This window comes from Azolla caroliniana, unplaced genomic scaffold (assembly GCF_043228905.1).
Source record: "Azolla caroliniana isolate FFs.n. ecotype wild unplaced genomic scaffold, voAzoCaro1.0.p SCAF_6, whole genome shotgun sequence".
In the NCBI taxonomy this organism is placed as follows: Eukaryota; Viridiplantae; Streptophyta; class Polypodiopsida; order Salviniales; family Salviniaceae; genus Azolla; species Azolla caroliniana.
This window is the reverse complement of record NW_028230441.1, coordinates 2,250,086-2,263,796: the sequence shown is the minus strand read 5'-3', so window position 1 is coordinate 2,263,796 and position 13,711 is coordinate 2,250,086. Positions and strand designations below refer to the sequence as shown.

General features: G+C 36.4%; 1 protein-coding gene across 1 annotated transcript; it reads left to right on the top strand.

Annotated features, from left to right (window-relative positions):
• Window positions 1-8,168: 8,168 nt before the first annotated feature.
• Window positions 8,169-11,016, top strand: LOC147862530 (putative serine/threonine-protein kinase PBL2). Its single transcript, XM_087321286.1, has 4 exons — window positions 8,169-9,065; window positions 9,264-9,515; window positions 9,615-9,740; window positions 10,026-11,016. Exons 1-4 carry the CDS (start codon window positions 8,232-8,234, stop codon window positions 10,686-10,688), a joined length of 1,875 nt encoding a protein of 624 aa, XP_087177412.1. The 5' UTR covers window positions 8,169-8,231; the 3' UTR covers window positions 10,689-11,016.
• The last annotated feature ends 2,695 nt before the right edge of the window (window positions 11,017-13,711 follow it).

Genomic DNA, 13,711 nt, shown 5'->3' with positions numbered 1-13,711 from the left:
GATAGAAGCTGTTTCTCCTTTGCATAATAAATAGTCAGTTTTTTGGTTGCTTATAAATAAGTTCTTTCTTTGGTGCCCAAGACTATTGAAATGATAGGTTGTAAGTAAGTGAAATCGATTATTTCTTTTGTAAAATCTTTGAAGGATAGGCTATTAATATGCAGAAATGGGAAGATCGTATTGCTATTAGACTTTATTCTGAATTTTATTCATGCTCTTGTTCTTGATCAAACTCAGCCCTCCAATTACGTGAGAATGGAATGCACTTAAATTTTCTTTGTTCACTCTTTTGTCTCTTCTCAACGTCTTGTTGATTAAGCTCATTACCAGTTCAAATAGGATTTATAAGAAGACCTTAAAAAAATGTCTTAAAGGAGCAACCTTGCAAGTGGGACTTGATGCTATGAAAACATGCTGAATATGGAGAGGCCAGATTTCATAACATTTATAATAACACCTTGAGTGGTGTGTGTGTGTGTGTGTGTGTGTGTGTGTGTGTGTGTGTGTGTGCGCGTGCGCGCACGGACTTTCTAACAAACATGTATTGAGTTAGATATTCCAATTTCCTGGGATCATGACTCACTCCCTACATTTGAATATGAATAGTACAAAACAACTATCATGTCTATGAAAAATTGAAGATAAGAAACGTATGTGAGGTTCAAATATTAGTGCAAATAAAAGATAAGTTATGTATGGATATGTTCAAATTGTAGAAAGGAAAGTTACTTGAAATAAGATACACATGTTTCTTTCCACATGCATCTGCTCTTTTGTCTTGGAAAGAAGAATTCATATTCAAGGATGTTTTTGAAACTCTTCTTGTTTTCTTGTTTGAACACATGAATAAGACAAACAATCTTCAAGTGTGTTAACTATTGCCAAATCAAAATTATAAAAATGTCCCTAAGGATGCATGTTAACATGCATAAAAGAAAAAAGATGGTGTTTAGACAACGCAAAACGACTTGTCAAGTTTGCCATTATTCTATATATCCAACATAAATGACATGTCAAGTTTGCCATTATTCTATATATCCAATACAACAACCATGTCTTCATGTGGGACAATGATCAAATGCTTAAAGCCAATTATGTGTTAGAAAACTATAGAAATGGTTTGATGAGCTTCATAGAGTGTGCATTGATGACCTTTCTTGGTTTTATGAGCTTTGTATGGTAAGCTCTTCATCAATAAAAAAGGGTTTTATAACTAAAAGTGGGCTGAAAACCATATAAATGCACGTGCATGCATATGCATGAACATTCAATCGTAATATATTCATAAATCTTGAGAGATAAGTGCATCAAGTTTTAGGAATAGAAGTCACATTGGGTAGCTTAAATCGGTTGTAGATGAAATTTCTTGTTGAGTTAGCCTAACCTTGTTGATTTGCTGCCATTAGATCATTGTTAATCTGTTGTCATTATAGCCAATCCCAAGTATCATGTTTAGTTTGTTCTTCTTGTATACAAAGGTCTTTGATTTTGAAACTAGGAAAGGAAAATCAATCCAAAAGCATAACTCTTCTTGACTTGGGACCCCCCAAAGAAGTGAAATCCATAACCCAATGTTTGTAACACATTAACCATGGGGAATGGATTCACATCCTAGAAGCAAGAGACTACACAATGAGCCACTAAGTCCAATTTGTTTGCACAACACGAGGTCCTCGAGATACATTTGCAACCCTTGGATTAATCGTGGAGCGACCTAGTGTTCCAACCCAATCTTGCTCCATTAGGACATGTCCACCAAAAGTTGGTGGTTGCTTTCATCTATCACCCCTTCAATCTAGATGTGCTGAAAGAGTCGTTGAGAGAGGCCATCATCCACTTTATAAAGAATTCTACATTAAAAGAATCAGCACCAAAACTTTTAGAATAATAATAATGATGTAGATTTCAAAGACAAAAGTACGCATCATTGTAAGCTTAATAAATTAACAAATGTACATTTTGGATTTTGAACGAGATAAATACAAAACTCCTACGAATCAATAACTACTAAACGTCAAGGTGGGCCAAAACTCAGACATTGACCTTTTTTATTGACATCTCAATGAAATGGTACAATCTTTGACTAGAATCTTTTGGACAGAGCCCAAAGACCATGACTTTTCTATGGCTACCTTTTTTCTACACTTGTTAAAGCTTTCGTTTAGTAAAGAATATCCTAACAATTATTGTCTACATCCATCGATAAGCTCAATTATTACCTAATTATATGCGTAATTAGGTATACATAATTATATGTTGCTATGTTTCTTCGTAGATTACCTTATTCCACACATATTGATCAATAGGCTCGTCATATTGTAAAAAGCGTTCAAGTTTCCCTCCCATTATAGATTTGAGGTATATATATTTGCTTATTAAAATCTCTTTTATAAATAGATGTGAATATCCTTACTTATCCTTGTCTCATTAAACATTTCTTGAAGGAAATGCCATCCTTTAAATGTAATTTATGTGCTCCGAGTTGAAACAATGCATCATTGATATGCATATGTGATAAAAGAATTCATTCCATGTCTACCTCACATAGACATCAACATCCATTTTACGGATTCAAAGGTTCTTAAATTGATTTCTCAAAGTCATTTCAAGTTCATGTGTTAGAATTCCAAACCATCACGTCAACTTCAATAGCACCAATAATAGGCCAACTCCCCGAGCACCATCCATCCCCATTAAGATTGGATTACCATCCAACATCTTTGACCACATCCTCTTGCAAATGAAGTATTGGGAATCGATAGACATTGAAACAACACCCCTACTACACACATTGAAAAGTTATTCAATATTCTTCATCATGTCCAAAAACTCCTCTCTTTATACATATTATCCCATGTTTGTATAATTTTATATATTTATGCATATAAAGAAGATAGCTATGTGCTCTAGTGGATATACATTGAGAGGCACTCTATGGCACATTTTTGTTTTGTTCAAGTCTTTTTTGTGAAATATGCTCTTGTCTTGTCGTCTTTAAAATTGAAAATGTACACGTGCTTGAATTGATCTTTTACTTTCAAGAGATTAAAAAGGCTCATGATTTTGCTCACTCTTCGATGATAATGGTGTTGGTTAGCAGTTTACGGACGTTTTCAACTATGAGAATCACAAAGTCGGAATAACATATAGGAACTGAAAACTAAATACATTTTTTTGACCCTTTTGAACATTTGCATGAAAATAATGAAATTGCCAAGGACTAAGAGAAACGTGGAAACTTTCTAATTTGTTTTTTCTTTGAAAAAAGCACATTGGTTGAATATTTTATTAAGTTCGACGATGACGAATGATAAGTATGCATCGCTCCCACATTGTGATTTGGAATGTAGTGTCGTGTTTGCTTGAAAGTTCGAGTATGAACTAGAGAAAGATGTTTAGGTTACATGTTTTAATGTCTCCTTGAATCCAAGATGCACAACATGTGCACCTAAGAGTAATCCATATGTGCAACATACTTGTGGAAGAATGTCTACCTATCTTGTTTTTTTTATTGTTTTTGGCCATTACCTATCATAAGAAAACATGCATTTACGTTTAGATGTAAGTACAATTGACCATGGAGTTTGACGTTGCAAATTTTGTGATGCGCCTGATTATTTTGAATAGATTGGAAGGAGGCATATAAATATGTCATAACATTGCACCGTACACCCCCCAACCCTCCTTACACTATCTCACATGTAGGCTAGTATATTTGAACTCGAAAGCTTCAAATCGTAATAAGTTCATCAAATTGAATGTACATGACATCGCTAGGGACATCATATGCAAAGCACCAATCTCACTTAGTATCAATTCTTCTCGTCCTCAATAAAGATGGTATACACCCCACGATAAATGTCACAAATGTTTAAATAGGATTGAAATTTGAACCTTCGGAAAATCATGCGAAATACAACTTACATGGGGATATTAATGATAGATGTTCCTATTATCACATGCCTTACTCTTCAAATGGCAAACTTTCAAAATAATTTTTATTCAAAATCCTATGAGGCAAAGCCTCAAGGCATAGCATAATGTCCTTTCACCAAACAAAGAAGCAACAAAAACCAAAGAACGTTTGTGTGTGTGTGTGTGTGTGTGTGTGTGTGTGTGTGTGTGTGTGTGTGTGCATACAAATGTACATATATGTAATTGTGTGCCTCTGCATTTCAATGACTTCAAGTGTCAAAGGAAATGATGTATCACCTTTTGTTTTAACATAGTTACATGAATGGAAAGCTGAATAAAGTCACAAAGGTCACAAAATTCATTAGACACAAGCAAACAATTTTGATGTTGGTGAGTTCACAAACCTATAGCAAAAGTAAGGTCTATTAAGCTACTTTATATGTTTACTTTATAGCTCAACAAGTTATCGTGATAAAAAAAAGAGTCGAGCCTTATGTGTATCTCAACAAAAGAAAACTTCATTAATATACCACAACCACCTATGAATGATCGTATGAAATTTGGCACACAATTTGTTTTTTTCAAGCACATGCAAATCTAAAAGATGAACCATTGTTAGCGTGTTTTTTTACAAATTTCATACTCTTTTGTGGGAAACAATTTGATGGTCGTCTGGTACCCATCTAATATACCATTATTTCAATCTCCCATATAGCTACAAGTAAAGGCAACTTTTGTCAATTGTTCAAATTAACATGTAATTCGTTTTTTAGTACTAGCATAGATATGTATTTATGTATTCTAGCTTGTATTGATACATTTACAAATTAGAGCCTCATAACTTTGTATCCTTGGGACTTTGAAAGTAGTGGTAGCGAGTTGAATGCAATTAATAGAAGCCTATATGAATTGAGTAAATAGAAATACAATTTAATCACAACAAATTGTTTGGAAAAAGAGGGATAATGTTGTGATGTTGGACCTCTAATTATATTTAGTTCTCTATAAATTCCAAATTTAGTTTTTTTATAAATAATAATAATATTTTATTTTATTTTATTTTTAAATTCCAAGTTTAGGGTTGATTTTTCCATTTCTAATAGAACATGCCATGTAATATTATATATCTTAACATGTGTGTGATTTTACTATGTAGTATGAACAGTACATAGTTTTGATTGAATCTGGTATGTCTTGCTTTAAGTTGCATCTATCTTGTTTTTTAGCTAGTTAATGTATAAATGTATATGCTTCCCAAAGTTATCTTTCATCAGTATCAAACCTAGCAATCTTTACTCAATGGAACATCAAATCTATCGCTATTGTTGTAGCTTTTACGTGTCGTATTGTAGATGATTGTTAAAACATTGCATACATCAATGGATTGCAAATGCGACTTTTGAAACACCAGTAAGATTGGCAATATTGAAAGATACACCTTTCAAGGTTTCTAGTGTACACGTCCAATTGTGATATTGGTGGGAATGCTTCAATATAAAATGCTTATTGGGCTCTTTAGATAGATAGAGCTAAATATTATGCCAAACACATCCTTAACTTCTAATGGATACCATATTGTTGAAAAAATTCCAACCATATAGACTCTGAGGAAACTATTGATGGTTTGCTTGGTCTATGTATTCAAGTAGAAAGTAACTAGAATTAAAAGTGAATATTATCAAATTTATGTAGAAATACAATAATAATCTCTCTAACTTCTAATGTGTATTTATATTCAAGGATTAGATGTTTGAGTGTTTGCACGTAGATTGTGCACACATCACATCATCATTTATATATGGGTGTAGACACTTTGTGTCGACATATGTTGATGCCTACGAATACTAATTAATAGATGTCCTAGTGTTGAGGAATGGAGAACTAATAAGACTATATGCAAACCACCACAAACATTATATCCAACATCATTGTTATTATATGAATTGAACTCTATGAGATTGGAAGTGGAAGGATTCTATACATAACAGTAGTCCTTATCTTTCTTGACACGAGCTCATGGGGCATGTCAACATAAGGTGCACATTTGGTGTGTCATTTAGGCATTGTATGGTATTAACACAATATTTGTCATCCTTAATCCTCAACTCATGGCACAATACATCTAAAACATAAAGAAATAGCATTCTCATATCTACTACATCTAAGGAGTCAATGCTAGAGAGAGAAAGAGAGAGAACCTAACGGATGTAGCTTAGTTGGTAAGGTTGTTCGACTAGAAGATCATGTTCAACCACTACATTCCACAATGGCACCTAGATGGATGTAGCTTAGTTAGTAACGTTGTGTGGCGGAGACCAAAAGGAAAATATGCAACCCCTACATTCCACAAACACACGTCCTAAATTAAGGAAAATATGTATGGGATAATTAACAGAGAGGTGTTAAAATCGAGCTTTGAACCCAAGGCCTAGGATTAGTAGAGTATAACAAAGCTAATTACAATGGAGAGAGAGAGGAAGTTTTGGTCAACCAATAAGGTAGTCCTATCTTGCCTTATGGAAATTAATTATGGCTTGGTGTCAGAAAAAATGAATTACTTAGAATCCTCGCCGTCACAATTACTTACAACAAATTAAATGGATTACCCATGCATTAGGATCCTCACAATTGTACTTATTGTCAAGTCATTGTACGTCATGTTTGTTCATTATAATGTTTGTGAATGCATGTACTATTGTCAGAAGGGAATATGAGGTGCGAGAGAGAGAAATGAATTGGGAAGGTTTTGTCACAATGCATTTTGTCGCCCAAATCGTGCACCATCATCTAGTAAAGCAGTACCACATTTATGAGCTTTTTGAGCCTTATTGTAATGGTTTACAACTAGGATGTAGGCTTTCTACAAATATAGAGTTTTTGTGTGACCATGGATGGAATCTTTTAATGAAGAGACTAGTATGTCTTGTCGTGTGAATATGGATCATTAATTTTTTTGTGAAAGGTTGATTTCCTTTTCCTTCAAGAGAGGAAGGGAAGTGAGAAAAAAACTATGTGGTGATGGTCTTTGCAAGACATGAACATACATAATTAGAGAAGCATCATAGAACAAACAAAATATAGAACCTTCTTTCTTAAAAGGGGTATGTAGTTGAATTTGTTTGCATTTTCTTTTGATTCATGTATGTATGCTATTGCTAACCACAACTATAATCAAAGCTTGATTTAGATTAAAAAAAGATACTAAACAAAGGTTATATCTAAAAAATGCTATCAATCAACACATTGTATTGGCGATGCATTAGAAACAATAAGGACATTGTTTCAAAGCAACGAGAACTAAGTCATCACAAGATTGTAAATAGGGAAGATAATCTACGAGGAGCATGTTAACATTTAAGTCTAGTTGATGAGGGGGTGTAAATGCATTAGAAACAATAAGAACATTGTTTCAAAGCAATGAGAACTAAGTTATCGTGAGATTGTAAATGGGGAAGATAATCTAAGAGGAGCATGTCAGCTTTTACGTCTAGTTGACGAGGGGTTTACACGAGAATGAATTGTCATACGAAGAAATATTTAAATCTCCCCATGTCGTGGAGGTCTTAAACTTGAAACTCGGGACATGAGATTGTAAGGAGAGGGGGGGGTAAGATCACCTAAGAGGACGAACTCCGTGTAGATCTAATGTTATTTTACCCGAAGACATTTTTCAATTGTTGTCCGAGGATGCGGATGAATGTAGGGGGGCGGTGGGTGTTGGCCGGTGCCGAATGCGATGTATGTATGTATGAATATAAATGCAATGCATATATGATATACCATAATAAAGAGATAATAAAAAGAAGGCAGCCATAAATGAAGCATGTATGTATGTAGATTAAACCTGGTTTCTCTGTCTGGAGAAGACTGGTCCTCAATCCTGACTTGCCTGCCCCCCTGCCCCTGCTCCCTTTCACGTTGAAAAAGGCGAAACCTCTCTGTGGAGGTAGTGCATTGGAATTCAATCTCTTAAGACTCTTACCTCCGTCCTCCGTCCCTCTCTGTTTTCTGTTTGTTTATGTCTCTGTCTCTGCGAGATAGAGAGAAAGAGAGACAGAAAGGGTAGGAGAACGTTTCAACCTCCTATAGGCAGACAAGACACACACAACAGAGAATGCGAGAGAAATGCTCCGCAATTTATAAAGAAAGAACCCACCTTTAGTAGTAGACATATATACATACATACATATATATATATATGTGTTTGTATATTTTACGCACACACATGTGTAAGACCCTCCCATCTCTATAGCTACCCATCATAATCATAATCATAAATTATAATTATAATCATAATCATCATCATCATCACCATCATGAAGTGCTTCTCTGTGATCCAGAAGCCCAAACGGAGACCTCACGGTGGTGAAACACTTCAATCCGATCTAACAACACCCCCCGGGAACATGAACGAAACTGACCAGTTTTTATCCCTGCCTAATCCCGGAAACCCTTCTTGCCATCCGATCCTTCCATCGGCTCGGCCGCCGCGGAGCTTTAGGAGCAGGGTCCGAGCCATCCAGAATGCACAAAGGTTCATCCGTAACACCAGAAGCAGTGGTAATCCTAGTAAGCTTCTCAGGTCATCTACTCATGGTGACACCATGTTTAACTATGGGATCAAGGACAATCATGTGATTTCTTCTACTAATGCCCCCATGCCGCTTCCTTCCCCTCCATCCGCGAGCAATGCTTACAGGCTCCCTCTCCCGAGCGAGCATGTGGCCCGCCCCTTATCGCCCCGTCCAATGTCATCCACATCCACATCCACATCACCATCATCTTCTTCATCATCGACCACATCCTCCATGTCAATGGGTGCACGCAGTAATATGAGCCATGTATCACATAGTACCATGGATTCATCAACATTACCTTTGGATGAGACAAGAAATCCTGGTGTAAGCATGCTCACGGAGAGATGCGATGCCCACAAAGCCGTCGATCCTCAACCTCTCCCGCTTCCTAAGCTTCCCGCCACTGCCATCATCCCTGGATTAACCCACTTTACATATGAGGAAGTGGCCTCAGCATGTGACAATTTCTCCCCTAATGCAACTAGCTATGGTGATGGAATATGCTATGCTGGATCACTCAGAGTGAATGGAAAGCCTAAGGAGATCCTGGCTGTGCTGGTACATAACAACCTGGTAATTTGATCCTCTCTCTCTCTCCTCAATTAGGGTTATATGCACTACTTCACCAGATGCCACAGTGGAATTTAGTGCTAGAATGCACAACCATCTGCTCTCTCTCTCTCTCTCTCTCTCTCAACGAGCTTACGAAATGGCATGCCATATATACTTCAGCTTATTAATGCTTTCTTTTGGTTTTGTGTTTATGAACAGGGGTTTTCCAAAATGGTATCAGATATATCGGTCATGGGTCGTAGACATGGCTCACACTTTTGTAAGCTTATTGGCTTCACCAGTGGTGATCTAGATGCTCCACACGCAATGGTTTATGAGATGCTACCTAGAGGAAGCCTGAGTTCCATATTGTTTAACGGGGTCTCGGCACTAGATTGGTCAACGAGGATGAAGATTGCATGCGGGGTGGCACATTCGCTCACAGTCTTACATGAAATGTATCCAGAGAAGGTAAGCTGATAAAAGAAGGGCTAATTGGTATACCTAGGAGTGCCCCTTGTTCAAGTAGAGGCATTATTTTGATCTTGTTTTCTTTGCCTTCAAATATAGGGTTTGTATTGCGATATACGAACTTCGCATTTCCAAGTGGATGAAGACTACACCTCGAAATTGGTGGGCAATAAATTTGAGAGAATGTTGGAGCATGGGGATTACTCCAGGCCAAGCAATGCAAGGGTAAGATTTTATATATATGTTGTTGATGTGGATGATCCATATCTAAGATGGAGATTCATACATATACATATCAATCTTGTAGCATGCTACAAGCATACACTAATACTATGTTAATGGAGCCCTGGTTATACCCTGGATCTGTGTTCAGACCATGCCTACCTAGAGTATGGCTGTTCACGAGTTAATAGGCCTATTCTACCAATATATGCTTACATTTATACTTGCAATGTAGCATGTAAAACCTTGGTTTCTTTGTAACTTAGTTCATTTATGGATTGGTATCAGATGAATGCATATAATGCTCCAGAAACTATCATGAAAGGTGAAGTTACTTTGAAAAGTCATGTGTGGAGCTATGGAGTGATCTTACTAGAGATTTTAAGTGGCAAACAACACATGGATGAGATGGTATCAAAGGATGAGAAACAAAACCTACTGAAGTGGGCAAAACCCTTCTTAAATGATGACGGACGGCTCTTCCTGGTGATGGACCCGAAGCTACAGGGAAAATTTCCATCGAAGGGGGCCAGATTGGTCGCAGATTTGGTGCTTTCATGCCTTCACAAGGACCCCGTGAAGAGACCCAACATGAAGGAGATCTTGGAGATGATGAAATCTGTGCAAGAGATGAGATACAAGACAACAAGGTTTCCATCCAAGGAGACTTTAGTAACTAGAGGTTCAATGCTATCATCAATGGAGCCAATCTCTATGTCATCACCACTGACTGCAAATTGGAACTCTTCTACTTTGATGACTAATCAGGTGACATCATACGGTACCAAATCGCTTGACAAATTTGATGTGGTTCAAGGGCCTCAGTTGAGGCCCCTCATTATCCCTTCAAGAGGATGTGCCTCCATTTATGCAATGGATGACCATATTCATCATCATCATCCTCAACAAGAATATAAATCTGCTCCTCTAGGGCATGTCTCTGGTTTCTAAATCATTGAAAAACCCTGTTTTATACACTCATCATCGAAAACATCATATATATACATACATATGTATATATATTATATACAAATTCCCGTCCTCATCCTGGGAGATTTTTCGATGTGAATGTGGCATTCCAGTATATGTTTGTGAGAGCGAGAGAGAGGATGATTGATATTGGCAAGCAAAACAATTCATACCATGTCTCCAAAAGAAGAGAACATGTTTTGTATATGTGAAATGTGTCATATGGGAAAACATTGTATATGGGATCATTTTAACCATGATAAAGAGAGAGAAGAGTTAACACAAAGGGAATAAACTTTCCTATTAGGTCTCAGCTTCCATCGATCAAGTTTATGTTTATTTTAGATGTCTTCGAGATTCATCGCTCTTCTATACATGAGGTTATTACACATGAAGCACTTTTTGCAATGCTGAGCAAAGCCATTCAAGGAGAAGCTAATTTTTCTTTCTTTTCTTCAAGAGTACAAACAACCTTTAAATTACATATATGTCGGAACCTTAATAGTTATTGAGATGGAGATGAGGTTTGAACATGATAATAACTGAGTACTAATATTTATGGTTGATGAGCATGTAAATAGGTGACTAAGTTAGGAAGATAGTAAATTTCACATGTGCTATACAATTAAGAAGGATAATATATGTGATGAGTATACCCCAATATATGTGATGAGCTTTCCTATAAGAAACTAAGAAAAACCAAGGGGTATATAATGGTTACACCAAATTTTTCTTTAACTAAGAACAATCAAGGGGTATATAATGGTAATGAATCATGATATTCTTGGTTATCACACGACACACACACACACACAAAAGAATAAATGATGCAAGGCCATTTGAGGAAATAAATCAAATATAAGAAGATACCTTTGTAATATTAGTACTACGCTAGACATTCATTGGATCAAAGAAACCATGCTTGGTGAGGAATATATAAACACCGGAAGAAATTTTGGGATGGTATCAATGTCCATTAGTGATTTTGCTCGAGAAACATAATTGTTTGCATGGAGCATTATGGAATGGGTTACATACATATATATGGTCACTCCAATTCTTATTTTTTCATCCAAAACGCGATAGCAAACCACATTCTACCTATTTGCATGTGCCACAATACTACTACTATTCTCAATAGAATTGTGGGCATTATGATGGATGAAACAAAAACCAACCCATTGTGTTGATGCCACATGCGAAAGCAAAATATAAGCCCTATTTTGCATTGATTAAGGGCATATAGCTGCAAACTTTTTAAGAAGATCAAAAGTTTTCATGGAGGATCCCATCTTGATTGCAGTTGTTAGTGATCCTATAAGTTGTAGCACCAGGAGAGGCAAGCTCTTTAGGTATTTCCACAGAAAGAAATCGATTTGCTTCTAGATTAAGGTCTTTTCGTTAGATTATTATTTAGATTTAGTCTTTGCGATAACTATTCGTAATAACTTTCTTCTCTATGTTGTTTTCGTGATGTCAACACTTTATTTTCATTATGTTTCTATGATTGTGTGTGGATTCTTGGAAGTCACAATGATAAATGTGTTTTGTTACCCATCATAGACATCTGCCATCCAAAGGCCATTAAAGGCTTATGTTCCTTTGTTGCCTTTGCTTGAGGAAGCTAATTGAGGATTGCCATCTCTTCCCCGGTCATGCTTGGTATATTTTATTTCATTTTATTTTTTTCGAAAAAAGGATGCTTGGTATCTTTTAGTACAAAAGAGTCTATGCACGATCCCTACCTTGACTCACATTGTTGTTTGGAACGTCCAAAAAGCATTGTTTTGACCCAAACATCCAACAATGCACTCATCACCACCATTGATTGCATTTATTGGCTTAAAAAACCAGAAAGCTTTTTCGTAATTTGGTTGAACATTATAGTGCTCATAAGTTATGTTTACATGAACACATTGGCAAGGCTTGTCTGGAAGGTGATTGGCCCTTGAAAAACATTTGGAGAGACAAACCATTAGAACATGTCACCCTAAATTTTAAACTTGAGTACATTAATGTGTGAAAACAACTTTTCATTCGAGCGATGCACTCCAACCCATTGTTTTTCTTTTTGAATCAACACATTTTAATGGACTTCATGCATACAAGTTTCAATTACAAGAGAATGCTACAACTAGTAGGTTTAGAGGGCCGCCCACTCTTAATTAATTGAAGGTTAATAAGAAGTTGACAATTCACATAGTGTGGATAGTTAAAAACGCTTGGGCTATTGGTCGAGCTTGACTTGGGGTTCTATTGTAAGTGGTGTCTAGGACCCATTGTTGCTTGTCTTGATTAAATAAAAATGAGCACAACCTTGCAAATCTATAGGGTCCAACTCCACACTAATTTTCCAACCAATGAAATTATGCTACATATAAAGCCCGAATACCCGTCACATAGTTTGTCCCCCAAGTGTCCCACCAACCCGGAAAAAAAACAACCACATACATAATTCAACCTATGTTTCTGCCTCCACATTCTAATCCTTTGACTCGTGAACCGAGACAAAGTTGCTTGGCACTAAATCATTTAAATCATGTGAAGGAGACGAAGAAGAGGGAGAACTTCTGTCTCGACACTATAATTTGAGAAGGCGGGCTAGAACGGGAATAATAAGAAGGTAAAAAAAGAAGCTATCTGGCAGTATTTTCCCTCAGCTTAACAAAAAAACATGCCATTTAATTAATTAAAACTTCTTATGAATGTGTTTGTTCTATTATGTGGCTATATATGTAAATTAGGGTAATAACAAGCCTTTATAATTAAATCTGATCTGATGATGGATTCGTTCATATGTATGTATGTATGTATCCCATCCATCCATCCCCACCAATTTCTTCTCTTCTCTTTGCTGCGAACGGTCGAAAATTCCCCGGGCGATTAAAAATGACAACAAAACACAACCCCCAAAAAAATGCCTCGTTTTATTATAATTTTAACTTTTCATTTACAGAAGATTCAAAAACTTCACGGCACTCTCTCTCTCTCTGCCATGGAACCTT

Coding starts and splice junctions, on each gene's coding strand:
- LOC147862530 (XM_087321286.1), top strand. CDS start 8,232: ATGAAGTGCTTCTCTGTGATCCAGAAGCCCAAACGGAGACCTCACGGT. Junction 9,066..9,263: donor TGCTGGTACATAACAACCTG/GTAATTTGATCC, acceptor GTTTATGAACAG/GGGTTTTCCAAAATGGTATC. Junction 9,516..9,614: donor ATGAAATGTATCCAGAGAAG/GTAAGCTGATAA, acceptor CTTCAAATATAG/GGTTTGTATTGCGATATACG.